The 27,816-nt window shown below is 43.1% G+C and overlaps 1 protein-coding gene across 3 annotated transcripts in view; it reads right to left on the bottom strand.

The window, feature by feature from the left end:
- The window catches only part of LOC146811198 (uncharacterized), a 70,777-nt gene that overhangs the window by 14,221 nt on the left and 28,740 nt on the right, over nucleotides 1-27,816 (bottom strand). For 2 of the 3 annotated variants that reach the window (XM_085618236.1, XM_085618234.1), the window contains exons 10-15: nucleotides 24,967-24,999; nucleotides 21,459-21,491; nucleotides 18,138-18,170; nucleotides 17,653-17,685; nucleotides 16,915-16,947; nucleotides 16,722-16,754 (exon numbers count right to left, since the gene is read on the bottom strand). In XM_085618236.1, coding sequence (XP_085474362.1) covers nucleotides 16,722-16,754; nucleotides 16,915-16,947; nucleotides 17,653-17,685; nucleotides 18,138-18,170; nucleotides 21,459-21,491; nucleotides 24,967-24,999 — 198 coding nt within the window. The remainder of the gene's footprint in view (nucleotides 1-16,721; nucleotides 16,755-16,914; nucleotides 16,948-17,652; nucleotides 17,686-18,137; nucleotides 18,171-21,458; nucleotides 21,492-24,966; nucleotides 25,000-27,816) is intronic. The other variant, XM_085618235.1, reaches the window with a different exon arrangement.

A 27,816-nucleotide genomic window follows, 5' to 3' on the forward strand; every position in this document is an offset into this window, starting at 1 on the left:
TACAAGGACGTGTCGGACACATTTTCCGACCCGAGGACATGTGGGGAAATATTCCCAGTGCGGTTCGTATGGACTTTTTACCATGCGAATCGTGATTGCCAGTTCGTACGGCACTTGTACGATTCGTACGGTAAAAAGACCCGATACGAGTCGTACGGGGACATTTTTTACCGGATCGTGATCGGCACCTCAATGTCTACCACAAGCAGCCCAGGATCCTACTGCGGACAGGTCATCTTCGCTATACTGATCAGTTGGCAGTTATTGAGTACTGTGCTTGCTCTGCAAGGGTCCAAATACTGAGGTTGCTTTTTCATTCTGGGATTGCCCCCGGGACATGGCCCGCCTGGGGGCCTCATTAAAATGAAGCACGGGAGTCTGCACTTCATTTAAAAAAAATGTTTAGTGGGATTCGCAACCCCCAACGTCAATTCCGCCGAAACTATTTAAAAAATCTATATTTTTGGCCCTAGGGGTCCTTGTGGGACCCACTGAGCAGTCCTCGGGGGTCAGGGTGTTTCTACCCTGCTTCCTTTTCTTCTTTTTTAACTTCTTTTTCACTGTGTTCTTGTAACTCAGGTCTACTTCCTGGTTTGGAGTGTTAGCAGCCAATCAGAGAGAAGCTTGTGCCTGGGAGGGTTCGTGAACCCTCCACGGTGCTCAGATATATAAATGTTTTCTTTCTTTAATTTTTCAGCAACTACTCAACGGATCTACACCATTTAACAAAAAGGGCTCTTTCTGAACGAAGGACTAACTTTTCGCCAAATTTGGTGTAATTCTGTTTAGCAGTTTGGGCTCTAGCTTTGTCTAAAGTATCCTATGGAAATTTACATGGGGAAAACGTGTTTTGGGACCTCCTTTTTTCTCGGCCCCCACTTGAAGAATCACCCCAAAACGTTCAAGACAGGAGCTGACCGGAACGCTACACTAGTTTTGAAAAATTCGCAAAGCTTCGTGAAACGACGCAAAAGTTATTTGGGAAAAAAAAAACGCTTTTTGAATAGCAACAAGGTCCTAATTAAAACTACCTACTGGTGACTGCCAGTAGGTACTATATATAAATATATATATATATTCACTTAAAATACCATAGGTTTCACACATGTTATAGTTAGCTGGACATTTCCCTCATAAAAAAACTATGAAATTCCCCCGTTATAGTTAGTGCAGGCAACTATAACTCACGCGACCGCAATCCTCTGCTGATGACATCAGATATTACATCACTGTATTTAGACACCTATTTACCCATGTCTTCTTCCATTAATCTTTAGCTATACATATATTACAAATATTTATTTTTCAGAAAGACACATATGTAATCAGTGATGTAATATCTGACGTCATCAGCAGAGGATTGCGGTCGCGTGAGTTATAGTTGCCTGCACTAACTATAACGGGGGAATTTCATTGTTTTTTTACGAGGGAAATGTCCAGCTCACTATAACATGTGTGAAACCTATGGTTTTTTAAGTGAATTTGCAAGGTTTTTTAAATGCTAATTCCTAACTATAACGTGTGTGAAACCTATGGTTTTTTAAGTGAATTTGTACGGTTTTTTAAGTGCTAATTTATGTATTTATTATTATTATTTTTTTTTCAGGTTTTTCACCGTGTGCGCTTCGCGCACTGTGCGTGCGCTGTGGGCGCTCGGTGCGCTTCGCGCACCGAGCACCCACAATGCGTTGTGCGTGCCGTGCACGCACGGTGCGTGTACCCCGCGCTTTTTGTCAAAAAAATAAATGTTTTTTTCACCCTTGGGGGTCCTTCAGTGACCCCCTGACACAGGCTAGGGGGTCAGGAACTGTCCACCCTGCCCCCTTTTCACGTTCTCCACCTTTGTTTTTCACTGCCTCAGACTGCGAGAGACAAAATGGCGGCCGACACTTACTGATTTCGACCAATTCGAATGTTTACTGACATCTAACAACCAATCAGAATTGCGCTCGCGCCCGTCACTGTGCGCGCACCGTGCGCGCACGGTGCGCGCCTTTAGATATATATGTACTTTTAACTGAAATTTTCTCAGGAACTACTGAACAGATTGACTCCAGATATTCAAAAGGCACATCCCTGACCTGAGGACTACCTCTCTGCCAAATTTCAAGTAATTCTGTTCAGCCGTTCGGGCTGTACCTTGGACTAAAGGTCCCTACGGAAAAATGCATGGGGAAAACGCGTTTTGGGACCCCCCTTTTTTCTCAGCCCCCGCTTGACTAATCACCCCGACACTTTCAGGGTAGGAGCGGAGCGGAGCGCCCAACCTATTTTGACAAATTTGCGAGGATTCGTCAACCGGCGCCAAAGTTATTCAAAATAGAATTTTCAGATTTCCTTTGGAAACACGGTCCTAACTATAACTATCTACTGGCGACCGCCTAGTAGATAATATATATATATATATATATATATATATATATATATATATATATATATATATATATATATATATATAGTACTATAGTATTTATATGTATTACCTACTGGGGGACTGGGGGTCATCCGTACGTAGTTATAGTTAGGACATAGAGCCTGATTATAAGTTTGGCTGTCTTACCACCATACTGCCACCGCTGCAGTCTCCTGCCCGCCGTATCAGGATGTTCTTGCTGGGCCAGCAGCTGTGTTTTTGATGGCAGGGAATATTTTTTCATATGTGTTGATGTATTTGGGTATATTTTGGTTGCACAAGTGTTAAATGTACGCAAATGCATGACATATGAAAAAATACCTACTACCACTACTTTCCTATTGCTGTGGTCCGGATCATATGTGCCCAGTCCAGTCAATGGATACATACTGAAAAACTGACTTACCTGGACTTCGGCACCAACAGGGTCATTTTCTTTGGGGTGAAGATGCTGCTGTGAAAGGGAGCCCTGGAGGAAGGGAGCCGTGTGGGAGACTAAAGAGAAGAAAATGAAATGGGTGTGTATGCACCCCAATTCCTTCGATTCTGCCAACTCAAAGCAGGCAGTCTTCCTGCCATGGTCGGCTCGACAGAAAACCAACTCGTAATTCCGATGGTGGTGAGCTTGTCAAAACCACCCTCTAACAGCTGCTTTCACCCTACCGCTGGCAAGGCAGACGATGAATGGCTGGTGGTGGCAGCAGTGCTCTGGCAGTCCTTCGTTCTACAAACCGCCAACATCTTAATATGGGGGCAGACCGCCAACTAGGTAGCGGGGTTTCCGGGTTCAATGGCAGTTCCCTTACAGTCAAACTCAAAATGAGACCCTTAGTTTCCATAAGAAAAGCGCTTTTTGACTTGCCTATATATTTAGTGCCATTTGATGAATATTCACGATTTGTTTTTAAAATCCACCAGTGATTCTCATTGGGTATGGTAAGTTTGGGGGTGATCTGTCAAGCGGAGGCTGAGAGAAAGTAGGGGTCACAAAAGTGCACTTCACATGTTAATTCCAATAGGTATTTTGACCACGACTACAACCCAAACCACTGAACGGAATTACACCAACTTTGGCAGAAAGGTATCTCTTGGTCAATAAGGGGCCTTTTTGTTTTTTTGTGTAAATCCGTTCAGTAGATTAATTGAAAGGAAACCAAATTTGTATCTCTAGGGAAGCGACCGCTCAGCGAATCCCCCTATCTCGTGCAGAGATCTGATTGGGTGCCACCACTTCCATCAGAAAGTGCTGGCAGCCATCTTAGGACTCGTAATTAGCCAAGTCTCAAGCAAAGAGCTTACAAAAAGAGAAGGGGCTGGGTAGGAATACCCATATACCCTAGGTCTGATGCTGGGGCCCGTCAGGAATAAATAACTTCATTTCTTTACATTTTTGCAGTGAAACTTGTAATAGATTCATGAATTAACAGGATAGCGCTCCGGGCAGGCCAGTTCCTGGTAGTTAGTGGCAATGCAAAATTAGAAGGAGGGGGCAAATGGGGGCCTCCTCCTAAGGCTCCTTTGTGCCCCAGAGGCCACCATCTCCGCTGTTTTTTTTATAACAAGTACACTGGCTAGATGCGGCCCATGTGGGTGGCTACTGTACGTGTATGCACCCCTTTTATTCTTCCATGTAGGCTGTTTGCTGTGCATATGAATATACTCCTTTCTCTCCCGTGAATGGCATCATTTTTTTGTTATTTGTTTCTTGGAGTCCTTAGTAAAAAATTGGTGATGGCACCACAGACATCCATACTTTGTTCATGCCCAGGAAACATTTCTTACTTCCAACTTCATTCAGACTGTCTAAGAATGCAGAGCCTGCTCATCTCCCATAAGACACTGACAGCTGAGGCTCCAGTCTGCAGTGTCCAGTGTCTAACTTCACCCCTCCCCCACCAAACTGTGCAAGTTAAGAGGGTTCATGGGGCTCATAATAATGGTGCATTTGAGATAGTGAAGCTCATTTACATTCAGCGCACATTACAGACTGAATGGTCTTTGGTGCCTTAGCAAAACGTTTTAGTATGACAAAACAGGTCACGTTCTATCACTTCAGAAGAGCAGAGATTATAGGATACTGGAGATAATAAATGGTGGGTAGCCGCAGCGCTTGCAAGATGTTTTATGGCCTTGAGGCACTGAACACAGAAGGTTTTATTGTCATCAATTTCAAATCTAGTCAGTTCATTGGCTTCCGAAGCTTACTTGGCTTTTTGGGATTAGTCCTGAAACTGTAGATTGGACATGGGTTTGGGCACCCAATCCGCAACCCAATGACATGCCTCCTGATCTAAGAAGGCTTCAGAAAAGTAGCCACTGCAAATGGCACGGGTGTTTGTGCTAATACAATGTATTCATCTGATTCTGTAAATGTTCTGCTTTGAGCTATTTTTAGCAAAAGGGCCTTTGTGTTGATGTCTTGTTTCCCAAGTGAAAGATCGGAACATACACATAGTTTCAGATTTTTGAGGTAGGATTGAAAGGAGACTCTCTGGGGAATTGAAGGCTGTAACTCCACTACAGGTCAGGCGGGAGACGAGGATGGGCATACGCAGACTGCCCCTCCTAATGAGATTCAGGATGGCTGCCTTCATGACTGCAAATGGAATTGTCAGCGACAGGTAGGACACGCACTGCAGTGGGAGGGTTCCATCCAGCGGCTAAATTGTAAGAAACAATAGAAGTACAGACGTACTTTCACACAGGATGCTGTACAAACACACACCTACATGCCGTCGAAGCAAATTCACAAATTTTTTCCTGCCATTAAAATTGCCCATACCTGCAAAAACAGGAGGACTGTGGCAGCTACTTTTCCTGATAAGGAAAGGGAAATTTCACTACATTTACATTTCAAATGTCTTCCAGGCTGCGCTTCAGAACCAGCATTTGTGTAGTGATGCCCCTCACAGTAGGGCAGTCTCCAGACTGGATTGCTCACAATAGAGGCACAAAGAGGTGTGGCGGCTCTGCACTGAAGTGTAATTAAGGTAGACAAAGGCTTGGGGGCGTGGCCGGCCGAGCAGCAAGATGGACGCTCTTTGAGAGTCTCTGCTGGCCGCAAAATAATTCTTCACAATCCTAATAAACTGGGAGCCTAAAACTGCCCTGGATGTAAAGCTTACATCAGCAACAAAGGCCGGAACCGGCTGCGGCACGTATAATTGAGGAGCAACTGCACAATTGTCTGTAATCAGAGCGCAACCCCCGACCGGCCTACGTAGTCAGAAGAAATAGGCAGATGCGTTGCCGCTATGACGCCAAGGCGGGGCATGAATATCCTGTTGTAAAGATGACTGGGTGGGCGCAGGCGAGTGCCCACCCGTGACAGCTGCAACTGTTATTGAAATAAGGCCGCTTAACAACTAACTGGCCCTGCCGGAGCCCAGGGATGGCGTGTGGCCTACCTGAGAACGAGCAGTGACTGCTGCGGAGAGACCCAGAGATAGAGGCCTAATATCCCCAAATGCCGATGAGGACTAGGCACCTACCTGTGTGCGTTTAATAGGCTGCAGACTGCATCGGAAGTCCGGTAAGGAACGGCTGAGAGTGCCAAAGAGGTACTGGGACCGTTTTCCACCAGACTGTGCGCGTTAACCGCGGCCGCCGCATTTGACTGCTGTTGCTCTGCATGTTCATAAAAAATAACAAGGGCCCCCTGTCCAATAAATGTACAATTCCTAGGGCAGGGTACTATGCAAGTAGAGTATATATCCCTAGGCAATATGGTCAAGAAGTATGTAATCTATCGATATATATGCGCCCCTCTGGTGCAATTTTATTTCCAAGAAACAGAGTGCAACAATGTAAAACCCAAATAACACTTACTAAACTTAAAAACATTCATTTAATGACATATTAAAAAACATTTCATAATACACTTTAAAATGAAAATATAGAATATTAAAACATATTATTACTCTTTTTCATCAATAAACACAATTACATAAGTGAACATTTCTTGGTGGCAGACAAAGGCTGCTCCCAATGTCGGCGAGCCCTGCTGTGGTCCCCCGCCGGGCAGGAACGTTGAGTCTGCAGAGTGAGCCTCTGAAGGGAGAGTGGAGACTGCTGCTGAAATTTGGCCGCTAAACAACTGACCGACCCTGGCAGAGCCCTGGGGAGGCACGTGGCCTGCCCGGGGACGTGAGGTGACTCCTGCGGAGAGCCCTGGCGGTAGCGACCTGATTTCGCCAAATGCTGATGCGGACTGGGTGCCTACCTGTGTGCGCTGAATAAGCCGAAGATTGCATCAGAGGTCCAGTAAGGAGCTGCTGAGAGTGCCAGTGAGGTCCTGGGACTGAATTCCACCGACGATGCGCGCTCGCAGCAGTCGCTGCATTTGACTGCTGCTGCACTGCATGCGTCCTGCGTCCCGGGCAGGAGGCTGCTCTCACCGTCGGTAATCGCTGCTGTTGTCCCCTCGGGCGGGATCATTGTGACTGTTGGGTGTGCCGCCTAGGGGAAGTGCATAGACTGCTACTCTGTTGCCCCCGCCGGGCGTGTGGAGATACAGGAGTGAATATTGGGGCTGGGAGCAGGACGTGTCATATAGACCCAAAGTGTGGATTTAAAACATCAACACTGCCAACAAAGAAACAAGTAGTGACGTATTACAGAAGGCCCTAAATCAAGATCTGCCTGCAGGGGCCCGTAAAGGAATTGTCAAGTCATATTGGGCTGGAGAGGGGGCAGAATTGAGCGACACGAAGTCCTAAGCCCAATGTGGACATGCCTGAGATCTGCTCCCCTTCCTCCTTTGACTTTCTGATTGGGGAATTGAATTACAAAATCCTGGCGCCATGAGAAAACATGATACCAAGCAAAAAAAGCTAGCCTTTGAAAATAAAAGACTCACTCGCCAGTTGGATGCGGATACAGATGCGGAAACTGACCAGGGTGCTCAGAATGAGGCAGTGGGTGGAAACAAGGACCTTAGATCCCTACTTTTAGACATGAAGTCTAGCCTAAAAACAATGGACAATAAACTCGATCTTCTTACCTCGGAAATGGATCAGGTCAAGAAACAAGTAGACTCCCATTAGACCCAATTAGACCTATCAGACACTCACGCAATGGAAGTGCACAAATTCCAACTTGAAGCCAAGGAACAGCTGCTTTCCATGGACAAACTACTTAATGTAATCAGAGTCAAGAATGATGATCTTGAAGCGAGATCTCACCGAAACAATCTACGTATAATAGGCATTCCGGAAACTACGGCGATCTCCAAGATGGAAACATTTGCTATGAGACCTATTTGGCACAGAACTCTCTGGAATGTTTATAGTAGAGAGAGCCCACTGGACACTAGGACGTAGCCCACCGGTTGGTGCCACACCAAGACCAATTTTGGCACAGTTACTAAACTACTGGGATCGAGACACAGTCTTGCGCCTAGCCAGAGAACGAGGCATCGTTGATTACAAGGGTAACAACATCTCCATGTTCCCGGACTTCAGCCTGGCGGTCCAGGCAGCCAGGAGGGAATTTGTGGCAGTTAAGCGTCTCCTGAAATAAGCAGAGATAACCCATGCTCTTCTGTACCCGGCAAAACTAAAAATAATGCACAAGGGTTCAGTGCACCATTTTAAAGACGCAAAATCATCCATGAAGTACGCAAAACATGTTGGGGGCCAGAAGAAAGTGACCAGAGCAGCTATGGCTGCATCACCTGATGTCAGAATTAGTGATAATGACTGAATCGTATAGCCTGGCACCGCCAGGTATTGCTAAATTGTCACTAACTTGCTATAAATCTAATTCTGCTATTGCTCAGTTGCAAATATCTCTAAAATGTTAGAATAATGTATAGTCGGCCACTAGCCGGTACTGCCATTTACATTTTGCGTTGTTATATTGCAGGTAGGCTCTCAAACACCTGTGCGGCCACCCCGCTGCAATGCGGGGTTGTACGCTGGTGCATCTATACCTCAAGGGAGATCTCCCATTGAAGTTCGCAGGGCCCTTGATTGGGGATCCTACTTTAGTTTAAAAGATGGGGGGTCGTATACTCAACCTGTTTGGGGGGTTGTTGTTTGCAGACGTAGGGATGGTAATGTTAATAAAGTTATACAGGACAGTAAGAAAATGATAATTAAATCTAGAGTAGGAATCCAGTAGAGGATAAATACAAGCTTGAATTTTACACTGGGTTCACCGTTTCATATACCACTAGGTCACATCAACAAGAATCGTTATTGTAACTACCCAGAGACAATAGGCACACTAGATTCTTCACCTAATGCTAAAGCCGCTCATCCATGACGACCCTTAATCTACTTACTTGAAACATCAGAGGAGTAAATAACCACCGTAAAATCAGACTGGTACCCGCTTACTTGACAAGACACAACATAGATATGCTTTATACAAGAAACGCACTTAAGCAGCATTACGCAAACTAAGCTAAATAACAAGTGCTGGAGCTCAATCAACTCTTCTATCTATTCTAACTTTGCTAGAGGGATGTCCATATTGATCCGACTTGGCAAATATTGGACACACCAGAGGGCAGATATGTGGTCCTGGGTGGGAGGCTACGTGTGACAAAAGTTACACTCACTGCTATATATGGCCCAAATGTTGCCTCGCCAGATTTCTTTCAAACTGTGTGGGCTAAAATCACCCTGGTAGGACATGACACAGTCATATGGGGCAGAGACTTCAACGCTCTAATAGATAACCATATGGACAGGAGGGGAGGGGCTCGCAGACTACACCCAAGATCTAACGAGACACTTAACGCCATAATAACAGAGGGACATTTATTAGATATTTAGAGACACAGGCATCCGGATACATCTAAGGGCACATGTATATCAGCACATCATAATGCCTGGTCATGCTTAGACTACTGGTTGGTGTCACCAGACATAGCAGCTTGGACGACAGAGGTCAGACACCTATCCCGAACCTTGTCGGATCACGCTCCTGTCTTGTTGAGACTGACCATGCGCGAGGGTCTCCCTAAGGTTAATAATTGGAGATTCCCTTCTCATGCGCTAACTGATACCATCTTCAGGGAACAAATCATAGGGGATATAGAAGATTATTTCGACACAAACGCAGGAACGGTGCAATTCCAAGCTCCTTTATGGGAGGCCTTCAAGCGGTTATAAGAGGGCAGTGTATTTCCAGACAGGCTGGGATATTGAAATCAATTAGGCTGACCATCCAAAAACTAGAATCTAACATAAGAATGCTGGAACTACAGTATTACAGAACGGGAGAACTAAAACTCCTGAGAGACATTAGGGAGCTAATTTCTGAATACGAAGCGGAGGCACCCAGAGAGGTGAAATTTTGGGGGAAATATGCACAGGCTAGATGATATGGCGAGGGAGACAGACCCAGTAAAACTCTAGCTCATATGCTGTGCCCACCTGGTAATGCTATGTTCATATCCGAGATACTGGATGATAACCACAATGAGGTCAGAGGCCCGCAAAAATTTGAGACCAAGTTACAAAATTCGACACCACATTATATTCCTCCTCCTCACGTACAATACCGGTGGAGGTGCTGACCTATTTAGATTCGATTGAGCTTCTGTGGTTGAGCAAGCGGCACTGGGCCTACCTGGATGAGCCTTACACTGTACAAGATGTAAAACAAGTAATAAACAGCCTGCCCTCGGATAAAGCCCCGGGGTCGGACAGCCTCACAGCTGCATTCTATAAAAGCTACGTAGACCTGTTAGCCCCCCAGCTCCTGACGCTGTAAGGACAAGTGCAGGAAACTGGGATTCTACCCCCCACAATTAGAGAAGCAATCATATTATTACTACTCAAGCCAAGGAAACAGCCCAATGAAAGAGCCTCATATCACCCTCTATCTTTAATTAATACCAATACCAAAATGTATGCTAAATTATTGGCAAACAGAATGCAGCCCCTACCTCCCTGGATCTTCAGTCCCGATCAATCGGGCTTCATCCCAGGTAGAGCTACAGAACACAATCTACGCACCTTTTTCTCAGTACTGCATTATTTAAATCCCCAAACACAAGCCTTGGTGGTGCTTTTAGATGCCACCAAGGCCTTTGACTCGCTAGAGTGGCAATATATTTTTACTATATTAGCAAGATTAGGATTTAGCCCAACATACATTAACCAGATCAAATTACTGTATACAAGTCCCTCTGCTAGACTTAGATTAAATGGATTGGTCTCTTCGAAGATACCAATCACCCGAGGTACACAACAGGGCTGCCCCTTGTCCCCCCTGTTGTTTGCAACCGCTATGGAGCAATTAGCTGCTAGATTGACGCAGCACCACGAGGACAGGGGACTGGGTTTCTCCACCAGGGGAATCATCGTATCACTATACTCAGATGATATCACAATGTTTATTATTGACCTGCAGACAATTTAAACCCAGTGCTGTGGAAAATCCTAAAATTTGGGGGACTAGCAGGTATACAAATAAATTGGACAAAGTCGGTTCTATTCACACTCACGAGAAACACCAAGCCCTGTCAAATGGAGTACCCTCTGAAATGGGCTGAAGGACCTGTTTGATATTTGGGAATATGGCTGAGCAGCGATATTCAAGAACAGTGTGTCATGAACTATGGCAGGGCAGTGACATGGCTAGAGGGCAAAAGAGTTACTTGGAATAGACTACCTTTGTCTTTGGCCGGCCGTATAGCAATAGCTAAAATTGTTATTTTGCCTACATTTTTATATCTATTTATAAATATTCCACTTACACTAACACAGGCTTTCTTCAAGACACTTTAGTCCCTATTAACGTCATTGATCTGAGTTGGAAAACAAGCTTGGGTCTCATGTGAACTACTGATGCTTCCCCTGACACAGGGAGGTCTGAAGGCATCAACCATTCCGTCATATACATAGTGCGCCCAAGCTCAGTTCCTCCATTATTGGGTCCACCCTGTACCGTTTCAGCCTAATTTTGCAGTTGAGCAAGATAAAGCTGCACCCACGCCACTATCAGTTGCTATATGCCAGCCATATAGAAGACCACATAATTAGATTGACACAGTTGAGTCACTAAGATGGGTCTGGGAAGGTCTGGGAAACAGAGCCAAATTAGAGGTCCTATATGCACCCTTTATACCGGTGGTGCATAACCGATGTATCCCCCCAGTGGAGGACCAGTAAGTGTGGTGCTGGGGTGTGGGCTAGGGATAAACACACATTTGCAGATCTATATCCTGAGAATACATTTCGCCCCTTACTGGCAAAACAAGAATAGTTATTTCTATATCATCTAATATACAAGGCCTGCCAACAAGCAAACACCACCTTCCTAAGGCCCCCACCTAAGCTACATGCACTTGAACATTTGCTGACTGGCCCAACTCCACTCAAATTTATCACAAGATTTTATAGCAACATGCACAACACTGCTCTGGTACTGTTTCCAAAAGCACTGATGGAATGGAACATTGAAATAAATCCTCCAAACTCAGAAGAGCAGTGGAAGTTCTGCTGCTCCCAACTACATGTGCTCTCTCTCAATTACAGGCTAAAGCTAATAAATTTTAAGTTCCTACATAGATTCTGTAGGACACCGATGGAGCTAAACTGCATGGGACTTAGGCCTGATGCTAGCTGTTGGAGATGCAGGGCTGAGCCGGTGTCTTTTCTGCATCTGGCCTGGAGTTGCCCACCTGTAGCAAAATACTGGGTTGATATCTACGGCATGATTGGGGAATCAGTAGGAACTCTAATAGACCCTACACCTTTCACAGGCTTACTGGGATACGTGAAATATACTCCGGTGAGCACACAGAAACTACATGTAATGCTCCTACTCCTGGCAAGGAGACGAGTGGCTATGCACTGGGGGAAGACCAAGGCACCATCGATTAAAGCCTGGTTGCAGGACATTGCCTACTGCCAGACCCAACATGCCCTATATTGGGAACTTATGCCCCCTGCCTCAAGGCCAAAAGATATATTGGGTCCAATCCTGGAATGGATATGCACATAACAAACTGAAGATACTGATAGTACTGGTCCTGATATGGTGGAGTCAAGTACCTAAATTAACATTACTCTACACAAAAGGTCCTAAATAGCAAAATACACAAATGTTGCTTTTGTTGTGGTAGTTAAATAAAGCAAAATGTGTAAAAGCATAATCGTATAGACATGTATAATGTAAAGTGCAATAAAACTCGCTGGCTCGATCTCTTCTTCGACTTTCTGTCCTGTAAGTTAGTTGTTCTGTTGTTGTAAAGTTGTATCACATGCAGGTCACCTACTGACATTGATCAATATGTATGTTATCATTGTGTGTGCAAAAATGTGAATAAACAAATGTAAAACAAACTAAAGGTAGACAAATGCTTGGTTTCACCTAATCAATCAATCAAGAAATATGTAAATTGCACTACTCACCCTTGAGATGCTGGGGGGAGGGGTGATGCTACTGCTCGAATAGCCAGGTCTTGAGTAGCCTCCTGAAGGTTAGTAGGTCCTGGGTCTGCCGTAGGAGGATGGGGAGGGTGTTCCAGGTTTTGGCAGCGAGGTGGGAGAATGATCTGCCGCTGGTGGTCGCTCTTTGGATGCGGGGGACGGTGGTGAGGGCGAGGTCGGCGGAGCGGGGCTGGCGGTTAGGGGTGTAGAAGGTGAGTCGTCTCTTGAGGTGTGCTGGTCAGGTGTTGTGGAGTGCCTTGTGTGCGTGGGTGAGGAGCTTGAAGGTGATCCTCTTGTTAACAGGAAGCCAGTGCAGGTCTATCAGCTGGGGTGCAATGTGGAAGTGGCGAGGGATGTCGAGGATCAGGTGTGCAGAGGCGTTCTGTATGCGTTGTAGTCATTTCAGGAGTTTATCCGAGGCTCCTGCATAGAGGGCGTTTCTGTAGTCCAGCCTTCTGCTGACGAGGGCCTGGGTGACCGTTCTTCTTGTTTCGGTGGGGATCCACATGTAGATCTTGCAGAGCATGCAGAGGGTGTTGAAGCAGGAGGATGAGACGGCGTTGACTTGCTTGGCCATGGAGAGTGTTGAGTCGAGGATAAACCCCAGGTTGCGTGCCTGGTCGGTGGGTCTTGGTGCTGCTCCCAGTGCGGTCAGCCACCAGGAGTCGTCCCAGGCTGAGGGGGTGGGGCCGAGGATGAGGACCTCCGTTTTGTCCGAGTTCACCTTCAGGGCCCCATTCAACCTGCAGCTCCACCCCTACTCACCTACAGCATCTTCAAAAAGGACAGTGCTTCAGAAGTTTAACCAGCAGCCATTTGCTAACAAAAGTGTTCATTAAATTTGTAAAGGGAGCCGTTTCATCGCCCCCTCACTCATACCAGTATTTGCATTCCCTGCCCTCCAGCCATTGTAATGCAGGTAATACACTTCCACTCCTTGGGAAGCTATTCTCATCTTCCATCTCGTGCCAATGCAAATCAGAGGTATTTAAATGTATCCAACTCTGCTGTATAATTAATACTCTGATTCGAACCTGTGGATGAAAGGCAGGATGTCTTTTTCAATGTGTACATTATTTCCAAGGTATTTTCTCGAAATATGCATCCAGCCATTATCTTTCACTTTTCAATTTCAGCCCTTGAGCTCATAAACTGACCTGGCTGGATCATTTGTCTAGCAGTAGTGTAGCAACAAAGAGATGGTTGTATCTGCTTCTAGTACCTATTAAAAATTTCTGATATAGCACAATCTTCACAAGTACATAATGTTGCTTCTTTATACATCCTTGCATCCTCAAACAGCATGCTGTCTCAAAAATATTCACTACAGTCCTTGAATCCGGCATTTAAAAACTTCCTTTGATTAAAATTCTGTTTGCCGCCTCTCCTTTTTTATTCTCTCTTTCAAATGTCTCTCTTCATCCCTTCCAGGCTCTGCATGCCTCCTCTGTGTCAGGACAACCTACTATGACAAATGCATGTTTGACTATTCTCTATTTCATCAAATTTCTCCCAACTCATTTACACGATCACAATCTTCCCTCCTTCTGCTGAAAGTCATACCTCTGCAACCTAATCATAATTAATCTCTTCTAACTCCTGCATTTAATCCCATCAACCATGTGCCACAGACCCATACAGCCATCACATACCTAATCACCGACCTATACAGCCACTCACACACACATACTCTCAAATGTTACAGGATACTGTTAGGAAATACATTTTTTTTTAAACCTTTGAAATTCATTTGAAAAACAATGTTTACAGGGACATTATGGATAGGAAATAAAATTTAACAATGCTTCAAAATTCACTTATAAAATCAAAGATTACAGTGTTGTTATAGTTAGAAAATAGAATTTAAAAAACCTTAGAAATTCAGTAAAAGAAAAAAGTTACTGGGACTTTATACTTAGGCTCAGATGTTACACGCAAAACACCATGGATATTCAGCATTTATAGTTACCTGAGCTAACTATAACGTATGCCCCCGCACTGCACTTCTTATGATCTCGCCTAGTACATCACTCATGACATGATCAGTGACATCACTGATGACATCTCAAATGACATCACTGCTGGCATCATCTAGTGAGTGTAAGTGTTTTGTTAACATTTCTGAAACTTAAAGATAAATACTAATCTACCCTATACGTTAAATTACTATACTCTCTCTACTACTGATGAGTAATACTATTTCTAAAGTGTCATCTGAGTGGCTGTGTGACTGTATCACTGTGTGAGTGGATGTCTGAGTGGCTGTATAGGCATGTGAGTGGGTTTGTACCTAGCTGCATGGCTCTGTCAGTTGATGTGTGAGTGGTATCCATTGTTGTTTTAAAATATGTTCCTACAGTGATGCTACATTTCCTAGGGTGTCCTTATGAGAAAAACAGTTGGAACACAGCAGCCTCAGCCACGTGTGTTCTGACATTGCAAGCCCTACCATGCTTGCCTTAACCACACATATGCCTTGACAGCGCATATGCCTTAACCACGCATATGCGTGGTCAAGTTGCTGGCTAGCTGGCCGAAGAGCAGGAAGCAGGAAGAGGAAGGATTGCAAGGCGGTGAGGTAAGTGGGGTTTTGGGGTGGTGGTAGTTATGGGGGCTAGGATAGTTTTGGGGGCTTGGGGGTCTGGTAGTTTTCAGGGCTGGGGGGTCATGAGTTTTAGGGCTCAGGGTAGGGGACATAAAAGGGAATGTTTATAGGCTGGGGGGCCGTTGGGCTGGTGCAGGGGGCAGGCGGGGGTAGGTTTTAGGTGGTAGGACTGGTTTTAGGGCTCAGGGAGGGTGGCTGGTTTTGGAGTACTTTTTAGGTGGCTGGGTTTTAGGGCTGAGGCCAGGGGACAGGAAAGGGGCAGTTTACAGTTCGAGGGGGCAGTTGGGCAAGGGGCAGGGGGCAGGGGGAGGTGGGGAAGGTTTAACAGGGTGGGGATGTTTTTAGGGCTCAAGAAGGGGGCTGGGGTAGGAGTAGTATTTTGAGGAATGGGGGTTGAATTTTAAGGATCAGGATAGACGTCAGGGTAGTTTATATGCCTGGGATGGATAGATTAGATGGTAGGGGGCAATTTTTAGGGATTAGGGGAGAGGGACAGGAGTGTGATCTTTACCACACATGTCCCTTTACCAGTCATGTATTTACCATAAAATTGCGTGGTTAAGGCATGCGTGGTAAAGGCATGTGTCGTAAAGACACGGTCATGGTTAAGACCGCGTGGTAAGGCATGAGTTGTATAGGCATGCGATGTTCCATCACACAAACTCCATATGGACACTTTTTCCTGAAGACTGGTACACCAATGCAATTTCCCTTTCCGGGAAACTGGTTTTAGACATTTGTTTGCATCACTTACTAGCAGGTGTGATCTCCACCTACCAGTATGAAATAATTACCTCTTATCCCATGCTCTTCTGCCTTTAATATCGTATTACTCTTTTCAACTGATTGGCTCACTCAGAGAATTGACATAGATACAGGAATGGGATGACACAGTGTGCATATATATGTACGGTATAGTCACACCTTTAGTTATGAACTTGAGCAGTAGCTTATTGATCTGCCATTAAGTGGTCTCAATACTCCTGAGCTTGAAACACGGAAACTTTGACTTTAACTAAAATCACAGGAATCACCACTAATGTAGTTTTATCTTTTTAATTTTGTAAACAAACACTGTTGTATTTAAACCACTATCCTTGTCATCAAACAGAGCTGATTTTTTGTAAAAGGGATGGTGACATCTTCTAAAACTAGTGGATAAAATGTCATGTAACAACCAAGAGTCGTGAAGCCCTATCTCAATGGAAATATGCTATCAACAGCCCCTACTCATAATTTTTGTACAATGAAAAGACATGAGTAATATAAATGTATAATTTATATGATATAGATGTATATATATTTTCCTTACTGTAGCTCCGGCTCCTATGTTCGTAACACCTTTCTAGAGGACAAATAGAGGACAGCATTAGTAGAGAGGAAGGTGTAATACTATAAAATATGATTCATTTATAGATCAAAAGCAATCCATATGTGAGACCAACAGTTTTCAGCAGGAGTTCCCCTTCACACTTCAACGATATAGAATCAGAGCTAAAGCTTACCACAAGTCCGGTTAGTGCATTTCCAATACCGCCCTGGGGAACAAATACACATCAGGTTAGCAGGGAATGAGACACATTGTTAAGTCTTCTGCAGGCAATATATGTTGGCGGGACTTTAGCAGTGACATACCTATCAAAGGTGCAGCAGACAGTAAGGTTGAGGGGGGTACCTTCAGATTTCCCAACAATCATGCTGGCATATCTTGTTAAAATACATTATGAGAAGCAGAACAGGGGGGCTTAAGAGCCAATGGAAAGAGAGGATTGTTAGACGTACTTAAAACACAATAGTTTTCAAACTAACCAAGTTTTAGGGCAGAGACTAGAGACAGAGAGAGGGAGAATGTCAGTGTGTGTTTGTCAGTGTGGGCATGTAAAGATCCAGGCTTAAATTTGACAGTGACTTCACCATACCAGACTGAAAGCCTCTATACCCAATTATATACTACAAATACACCCCCCTCCTCCCCCCAAAGCTCCGCCCCTGGCAGCAGGTCCAAAGGATACTGAAAATTGTGAACAGTAGCAGCAGCATAGATTGTGACATAAATCTAAATATGATGTTTATATTGGTGAGGTGTAACTGACTATTCTGCAGGGAAAAGAGAAAACAGCAATACTGGGAGGAGGGGGTGGAATATTGTAAAACATGATTGCATTATCAGTCAGAATCAATCAAATGGGGCTATCTGTTTCTTGCAGGCTCCCTCGCCTGTGCTCATTCAAGGTAATGCTTACCGCAACTCCACCTAACAAATTAGCAGCACCGCCCTGCAAGACAAAATAAAGAATAACTGAGCAGCTGGCTGATACACTGTAATGTCTGCTATCGGGAATCGGTGTGGGAGGGACTTTGGCAGAGGAATAGACATCAATGGGACAGCAGTTGCAGTGGCTTAAGGGGCCCAATGCATCTCAGACATGGCTGTTTTTACTAAACAATTGAGATTTTGGGGTTTGTTTTCAACCCTTGCATGTGGGCCCATGGCACCCTTTCTGCACCACTGGAATTTGGTATCTTATGGGCCCACACATGCATGTTGTGTTGCAGTAGAGTCAACATTGCAGTTATTGTATTAATGATGAAGAACAGTAGTGGCAGGGTAGATTGTGACACACTTCAAAACATGCAACAGATATGGTCAAATACAACTCAAGCATGGAAATATAATTTCTTCAAAATAATCCCTAATGCACCTATAGAATATGATTTAAATTTGTACCACGATTCCGGTGACCAAATGTTCCGCACCACCCTGGAGGAGGTAAAAAAGTCTGAATTAGAAGGGAGAACAAAACCTGTGTTGCAAAATTTCATTAAGTGCTGTAGGGTGGTCTGTCCTGTGAGAATCATATGTAGCAATGAGCATTTGTTTCACTGTGATTAACACTGCTCTATTTATTACCACAGAAAAATGACCGGAAAACAATTTTAGCAGAGAAGAATGTTGCTCACTCCAAAACATGAAGGATGACCACCTCTCAAGGCTCAGATGGAAATGTTTTTTGCACTGGCATAATTAGCAAAATTTCATGTCATTTTTTATAATCAAATGTGAACTATTATGCCACATTGCATGATTACATGTTGTTAGGAAATTTTGCCATTTGTAGTAAATTTGGTTACTGTGAATGTGCAGGAAGAAATCGAATGACATAATGAAAGCAGTCTTTGTTTGCAGATTTTTGCACCATTTAATTTCCATCAGAGCAGAATGCATATTCCACTGATCTATGAACATATTTTAAATCAAAGTTGCATCCACCTGCTAAAGTTCAAACGCCACCCTTTGCAAGTAACATATCAGCATTGACAAAGTGAGAGTGACAAATTGCGAAACCTATCAGGAGATAGATACCATGTAAATGACAAGAGTGGGGTTTCTATATATTCAGCAGTGGTATTTACCTCTCTCTATGATCTTGGCCCCGTTATGGAGGCCTGTATTGGAGGATCAGGTATTTCTGTGAATGTGACACTTGAATGCGGACAAACCGTCATTTATGAGTAAAAATATTCACTTGTGCTCACGCATGGGGTTGCACATACTTAAATTCCTCCAATGAGGCAGAATGTCCTGTAGGAATAACTCTGCTCAATAAGAAATGTTATGGTTAATCAAGGCCAAGGGATTTCTACCAAATGAATGTCCTTGAAGCGTTGTGAGTACTCACAAACGTTTGTCAGGCACGTTCCCATTAGGAGATTTCTGATTGAAAACCACTGTTCCTCATGAAAAGTTGCAACTATTCTTTATATGTGAAAGTTTATGCAGGTGATTCATCGTGAGACTTTTCAGTCGCAGGCTCATGAAGCAGGGCTAACATTCTATGGTCCGACTACATGGGAGCAGATTTGCTACACTGACATTATATTATCTGTAAACAACTTCTTTTCTGAACGTAAATTCACATTTTGCAAAGAACAAAGGTGAGTTTTCAATGAAGAGGAATGTATTACACACCCATGCTCAACATAGGACTGCAAATACATTTCTGAAAGGGGCATGTTTAAATGTCAGGATATGAAGGCAACTCGTAAGCATAAACATACAAATGTATATTCGAGACCTTGATGAATTCGGCGATTCTGACCATCACACACTTTTACATGAATGTGTAATGTAATAAGAAAAGTTAAGGGTTGTGTTTTCTAAATTTAAGTCTTAATAAAAGTGCTAGGACTGGACCAAAATGACCACATTATTGTCTGTTTAATTATTCCCTCACAAGCAGAATGCCCATACTGAATAATATGTAATGCAAAAGGTTGAGACTAATACAATGTTTTGCAAAAGCATGCAGTTTAATGCACTTTACATAATTGACTTTAAATAATAATGAAATCCTTATGCAAGCACCAAAATGAATGATGTGACTTCTAGACTTTTGTTCTCAGTATTGATGTGCGCATAACAGAGGACTTTGGGCCTAATTTAGAATTTGGCAAATGGTATAGTCTGTCACAAATGTGACCGATATCTTGCCTACCATATTACAAATGCCATTGAACATGCTGTACGATAGCCGACTGATAAGGCAGTCCCTTCAGGATCTCCTGGTCTCTGGATCATCGTTCTGGCATGGATCACAATGCAGCCCCTCCATCTAGCCACGCATGTTCCGGAGTTGAGTGAGACTATCGCTCGATCTCCCATGGCAGACAGTGGAGCCCAGGATCATGGAATGGGGCATTACAGCAAGAACAATACAACAACAAAGGAGAGGGGTAATGCAGGAGACCACCATCTTGGCGGTGAAGCCCACTCCAGCGGGAGGGTGGTGTGCTTTGTGGCCCGGCCTGGGCTTGTCTGACGTGTGCTCCCGGGTCCGCTGATGTGCTCCCCCATGCCCAGTAACCAGTACATAGAAGGCTGCTGAGCACCATCGGGTGTTTAGGGAGGCTGCTGCTGATCTTTGGCCTTGTGACTCCGGGTCCAATGCCAATGCACTGCTGTGCCCAGCCAACTGGTACCAAGGACTCTATTTTGGCTGACATGGAGGCCCCAACACAGTGCCAAAGGTGAGCCGGTGTGCCGGTGGCCCCCTCTAACTTGGACATCCCTGCGACCCAAACCACTCTGACGCTACCCCTCCCACATCTCAAACCCCAGTCTATGTGCTGGGTTCAGCAAAACTGAAGCAAACTTCTGTACCCCCATCGACACCCTACAGGCCCCCGGGCATCTCTGCTGCTGCCTTGGAGAGGTTTTGGCAAACGGGACTACGGTTGTGAAAGACATCTGAACTTCACCAGCTCTAGGATTCCTCCAGGAATGCAGCCCATGAGTGCAACAGCCCCTAAAGGCCTGCCTGAATGTGCCCTTCAAGAACTCCAGCAATGGGCAGATCATGCTCTGTAAAAATGTGATATATATTTGTCCAACCCTAATCGCTTCAACTCTTCTTAAAATGTAATCATGGGTGAATTTGAATCTTGCATATATGTAACTGTAGTAGACATTTGTACTTACTACCATTATTACGTGAGTTTGGATTTTTTTGTTTCGTATATTTTATATTATTCGAGTACTCTGAAGTCCTTATATAATGTAACTGATTCTATTGTAAAGCACTCTGACACCTTCGGGTAAAGTTTGAGCTATATAAAAACGCATAAATAAATCAATCAAATGTGACAGATATGTGACAGATATCCTTTCCTCTTATTACACGTGCCTTTGGATATAAAGTACTTGTAATAGGGTGGACAAGACATTAGTCACATTTGTGAAGCAGTAGCCTGGCCGCCGAACTCTAATTGAGGCCTTAACCACTAGAGTTGAGTTTAAAACTCATTGTACAGAATGGACAATATTGGAGAGACTTCGCAGCAGGTGGTCGATATTCCTCACTTTCTTAATAATAATTGCAGAGGTATATTTCTTACCATGTAAAATTGTTTTAAACCAATTATTCAACTGTACATAGTGTGCGTGTGTGTGTGTGGATGCATGTGTGTAGAGGGGTTCAAGGAGGGCTACAACGCATATAAATGAGAGAGTTTGTGACAAATTATTTTTTAAATTAGAGACTGATCTTACCACAAGGCCTCCTGCTGCATTAAGAATGCCTCCCTTCAGGAAAGAAACAAGAAACAATTAAAGAGGGAAACCTTTCACCTCACCACACAGAAATATGAAACTGCATATGAATAGCATTTTCAGCATTAGAACCAGGCAAGTTTAGAACAATAATGGACAAAGACAATAGAATTAGAAGGTTTAAAGGACATTTTTACAAAATGATGACAATGTAAATGTCAACACGAAATGTTGGGATGTATACTTGTATTTTTAATGATGCTCATGTCTTCCTTCTCCATGGAGCTAAACTGGTAGAGATTCTAAAGAAGGATCCTAACACCATTGAAATATTGCATCCAAGCCCCTAAGCTTTCCTGCAATGATGCTGCCCAAAACATTCTACCAACTTGCAGGTATATTCACACCATATAATATCTGTAGGGGCAAACCCTATGTGTTTAAACAGACAGAACTAATATCATGTGGCAGTGTTGCTTTACTCTCTCTCTCTCTCTCTATCTCTGGGTATATATATATATACATATATACATGAATATATATATAGTTATGGGTTGTGGCCATGACAATACCTGCACTTTAACCTTTCTATGTTTCAATGATTTTCTTGGGAAAATATATAACATCTAATCTTTTTGGGAGGGTACAGCTCCCCCTCTCCCACCTCATTTGTTTTAACCCTCTCCATCTTTCTATCTATAATCGAGGAATGTGTGTGTGTGTGTGCATGTATATATATACATATATGTATATATATGAATATATATATGCAAAGAATGTAAAAATCAAAGGTTAAAGCTTAGTTACAGTTAAGAAAACTATATTTAACCTTTCTTTTCTATGTTCCAATGTTTTTGCAGTTTAACTTTTGTTTGTATAGAAACAAAAGATTAAATACAGTTTTCTCAACTGTAACTAAGCTTTAACCTTTGATATATATATATATATATATATATATATATATATATATATATATATATATACATATATATATATTCACTTAAAAAACCATAGGTTTCACACACGTTATAGTTAGGAATTAGCATTTAAAAAACCTTGCAAATTCACTTAAAAAACCATAGGTTTCACACAGGTTATAGTTAGGTGGACATTTCCCTCGTAAAAAACCAATGAAATTCCCCCGTTATAGTTAGTTCAGATAACTATAACTCGCATGCCCGCAATCCACTGCTGATGACGTCAGATATTACATCACTGATGACAAATGTGTCTTTCTGAAAAATAAATATTTGTAATATATGTATAGCTAAAGATTAATGGAAGAAGACATGGGTAAATAAGTGTCTAAATACAGTGATATAATATCTGGCGTCATCAGCAGTGGATTGCGGGCGTGCGAATTACAGTTATCTGAACTAACTATAACGGGGGAATTTTTACGAGGGAAATGTCCACCTAACTATAACCTGTGTGAAACCTATAGTTTTTTAAGTGAATTTGCAAGGTTTTTTAAATGCTAATTCCCAACTATAACGTGTGTGAAACCTATGGTTTTTTAAGTGAATATATAAATATGTATATATGTATATATGTATATATATATATATATATATATATATATATATATATATATATATATATATATATTATATATATATATGTATATCTCAAAGGTTAAAGCTTAGTTACAGTTAAGAAAACTGTCTTTAATCTTTTGTTTCTATACAAACAAAAGTTAAACTGCAAAAACATTGGAACATAGAAAAGAAAGGTTAAATATAGTTTTCTTAACTGTAACTAAGCTTTAACCTTTAATTTTTACATTCTTTGCATATATATATTCATATATATACATATATGTATATATATACATGCACACACACACACACACATTCCTCGATTATAGGTAGAAAGATGGAGAGGGTTAAAACAAATGAGGTGGGAGAGGGGGAGTTGTACCCTCCCAAAAAGATTAGATGTTATATATTTTCCCAAGAAAATCATTGAAACATAGAAAGGTTAAAGTGCAGGTATTGTCATGGCCACAACCCATAACTAACAGAATAGTCATACAAACAATAACATGCACACCACTAACAATGCGTATGAATCCACAATATTTATGTCAATAAATAACATCTCATACAAACAAAATGTAATTAAATAACATATAATCAAATCAATAAATGATTTTTCATTCATAGTTGCTCCTGTCAGAGTGTGGGGGGTGGACAAGTGACATGTAATCTCATCTATACTGTGGTTTACCACCATTGAAATTACATCTTTCTTATTTAGGGTGAGCTCATGAGCATGGCATTTGGTTTTTAAGTTAAGGTTTGCATATAAAAGTGCCTGCAAGTGTCTGAAAAACAACACATTAGCGCTCTATTAAACGATGAATGATTAAATTATTTACTGAACATCAGTAACATTTCAACCGGAAACATTCACAAAAATAGCGGTATCAAAGCACAGAGCGGTGGGGATGAGGTGTATATCCTAAAATATTCAACAGCTAGTGATGGGTACATTACACCAGTAGTCTAGATAGCACTGGAGAAGACATCATTAAATAAACATTCACAGATTAGGACGTTGTATCTGGGGAGTGTACTTTGTAACTGATTAATTTCCCAGTTAATGGTAAAAGAATGAATCACAATCTTTCAGCAAATTCATGTGCATTTTCCCCAAATATGAGTACATAATTATTAAGGGAAGCCTGATTCACAAACATCAACGTTAAAAAATATGATGTGGGTTCTCAGATCTTTTTGTTGTTACATGTTAGGTATACAGCCCAGATTTAGTCACACAAAAGTGAGACAAACTCAGCACAAAGTATTGTGCTATACTTTACTTTCCAACTCAAATAATGATTTGCATTGGAATGTTGCCTAAAATTACACGTTGTGCTTCTTTGCATCAAGAGGATTTACCATGGGTGGTACATTGGAATTCCCATGCAACCGTCTATGAGTTTTGACACAGCTCCTTTCGTACTAACATTTGTAGACAAGTATTTGTGCCAAAACTTTATGCGTCTTCTAGGCCTGCGTGAAAGTCACAGGAACAGACATTATTACCACTCTGCAAGTATTCTGCACCGTACAGCACACATAGGAAGCTGGAACAGTATTACAGCATGGTTTTTGTACTGGAAGGGTCCCTTTCCAGTACATAAACTGTGCTTGACAGAACCCCCTTGCACTGTGATGCAAGGGTGTGAGCTTTGACGGATGGCAGTCCAAAGTGAGCCAGTGTGGGGTGAGAGGAGAACACTGCCATATCTCAGTATACATGGTGCTCTTCTGTTCTCCTCTTTCAGTCAATGCAGCCACACTGCTCTGCATGAAAGGTTAGTAAATCCGGCCTGTGATGAATACCTAACACTTAATGAAACACAAATGTGCCCAGGAGAGGAAGTGCATTTTTATCAGAAAGCCTTACTGAGAAGATTTAAACATTTATAAAGTGATTCTGTCTGTGCAGGCAAACAGTAAACGTCATCATAAATTGGTTCAAACAATAAAGTGAACTTTACCACAAGACCTCCAGCTATTCCTGCAATTCCTCCCTGAAAAGAAGAGAGAACATTAATTAGAAGTACAGGATTTCAAAGAGAAAAGCCCTTACACAGTCATAGCCGGTTATGGAAAAGGCACAGAGACAGATTCAGAAATTACAAATAGTGGAAGCCTTTTTCAGGTGAACAAGATTTTAAAAAATACACAAAGCAAGGCTCTTTAAACCAAATGAAAAATCAATGGCCTTGAGGCAAAGAGGAATTTATGTCACAAGAGACCAATGCACTTTTATTCCTGAATGATGCAAGAAAAATATATGTCTAAGTATGGAGGATTTAAGACTACTGATGACCCAGTAGCTCTTTGGCACTGGATTGCCAGGTCAAAAGTTTCAAAAAGCAGAGTCTCCAAAGGCGCCACTCCCTGAAACCTAACATCACCCCATCTCTAAATGAAGCAGAGGAATGGCATGTGTGGAGGGATGGTCGCCCTGCTGATTTATGGGGAGGCTCCTGCTCTGCCAAATCCTGAACAAGCCCCTTGGTCTCTCACTTTATGTCTATTCCTCTCCAGTATATATACCACTCTCTCTCCCTTTTCTACACCATCCAACTCTAAATGAAGTCTTAAATGAAGATCCCAGTGGCCCATCCTCTACCTGGGTCGTGAACACTACCATAATCTTCTACTTGTTAAAGGAACCTGAAATGTATTTCCCAATTAAGGCCCAGATGTACAAACACTTGGCATCAGGCTTGTGTTACTTTTGTAGCGCAAACTCCAAGCAAAGCATTCAGGTGGTATCTGCAAATCTAACGCAAAGACCGATTTTTGTTGAATTGTAACCTACAGTAACACAGAGCTTAGCAATGGGCTGTCTTGCATTTATTTAGGTCAAGGGTGTGTGTCATGGGTGGCGCATGGGCATTCCCACGCAACCACCTGTATTTTTTTGCCTCAAATCCCTATCTACAAAGAATTATAGACAGGGATTTTCACCCAAATTCTGCACCTCCTCAAGGCAGGTTTAACGAGAAGAAATGTTTTCATTTCTCCATGTTTCTCCCATTTTGCATGTGTCCTGCATTGTACAGCACTCCTGCAAAGTGGGAAACGCCTTAAAGCATAGTGATCCGGAAGAGAGCGCTTATAGTATAACACCTATGCTTTCCACAATGCAGAAACCCTTGCACTATTTCACAAGGGTGTCTGCATAGGGGAATGGCAGCTTTAAGTGCACCAACGTAGGGAGAGAGTAGAACAGCGTCATGTCTTAGAAAAATTGTCACTGTTCTGCTCTCTGCCCTCCATGCAGAGCAACTTTTCTGCTGCCATGCGTAACTTAAGTGATATGTAAATCAGGGCCTAGTTGTATATCACAGAGCAAAATAAAAAGTCACAAAATATTATTGTAGGAAGGTTGGATCTGACTGTATGGTTACCCCCACTTTTTGCCTGGTGTTTTTCTGGTTTTTGACTAGGCTGACTGGGATCCTGCTAGCCAGGACCCCAGTCTATCTGCTTTCTCCCTAAAATTGCAATGCATGTACTTTGGCACACTCCATATTGGATACTTGGGTAACCTTATAAGTCCCTAGTATATGGTCCCCATGTACACAGGGCATAGGCACCCCAGAGGCCTCCCATGGGCTGAAGCATGTATTATGCCACCCATGAGAGACCATGCAAAATGGAACTACAGGTCTGCTACTGCAACGTGTGTAAGCTGGTGCTTATACCACTTACCTTAGACATAGGTTCACTATATCTATTTGTCACTACACTTAAAATGTATAAGTCACTCCTATAGCAGGCCTTAACAATCCTGAAGGCAGGATGCTGTGTTTTATGTGAGAGAGTGGCCCTGCATGAGCAGAGCCTCTCTGCAGCCTTCGTGGACCATTCTCCCGTGTTGTCTGTGACTCAGCCGGACACATAGGTAGAGTTGCATTATGACCTCATGGTAAATGCTATCTCGAAAACAGCTGCATAGAAACATATCGTGTTTGGTATCAAACACCTTGGAATCATATCACCACACCAGTAACTGGTGTGGGAGGTATGATTCTACCATTCTGAAGTGACCTTCGTGGGGTCACTGGTCTAAACGGTGCCAGCCTTCTCGACCCGGACACCACAAAATAGAAGCTGCCAACCAGAGACATATTATTGCCCTCCTGCTGCTGAGCCAAGCTCGAGAAGAGGAAGGCAGCACAATAGGCATCCTGTCACAGGGAGGTGTAACCATCTCCCAAACAGGATTTAGTGTATGAGGCTGGGTGGGTGCACTCTGAGAGTGTCTGAAAGTCTGCACTTGTGCCACATTTGGTGTCCCTATGCATAGTCCAGCTCAAACCAGTTCTGGGAGCCATTGGTTCCTGCGCTGGCATGAATCTGGACAAAGGACATGGGTATAACCACCCCTGTGTCCTGCACCTCCCCTAGGAGGGTCCCCTGTATCTGTCCAACCCTCTCCCCTGGGTACAAAAGGGCTTACCTGGCTGTAAGATTTTAGATTTTACGTGGACAAGTTTCTACAAGAAGAAACCACTGACATTCAACAGTCTGGACACCTTGGACATCGCTGGACCCCGACTGGGCTCAACTTTGTCACCCTTTCCGTCCGAAGCTTAGTTTGTGCGTTTGCTACATCCAGGCTCCGTGCAGGACCTGTGGTGCACTTAAGACAACTGAAGAATCTCCCTTGGAGTGAAGGAGTCACTCCCCTGCATTCGCAGGCACCGAACCCCAACTGACTGGTCTGCTGCTCATGAGCTCCTGTGGAAGATTTCAGCAACACAGGAGATAGGTTTCCAAAGGTCCATGAGGTCGATCTGCCCTCTCATCAAGTTTGAGGCCAACATCTC

This window comes from Triturus cristatus, chromosome 7 (assembly GCF_964204655.1).
Source record: "Triturus cristatus chromosome 7, aTriCri1.1, whole genome shotgun sequence".
NCBI lineage: Eukaryota > Metazoa > Chordata > Amphibia > Caudata > Salamandridae > Triturus > Triturus cristatus.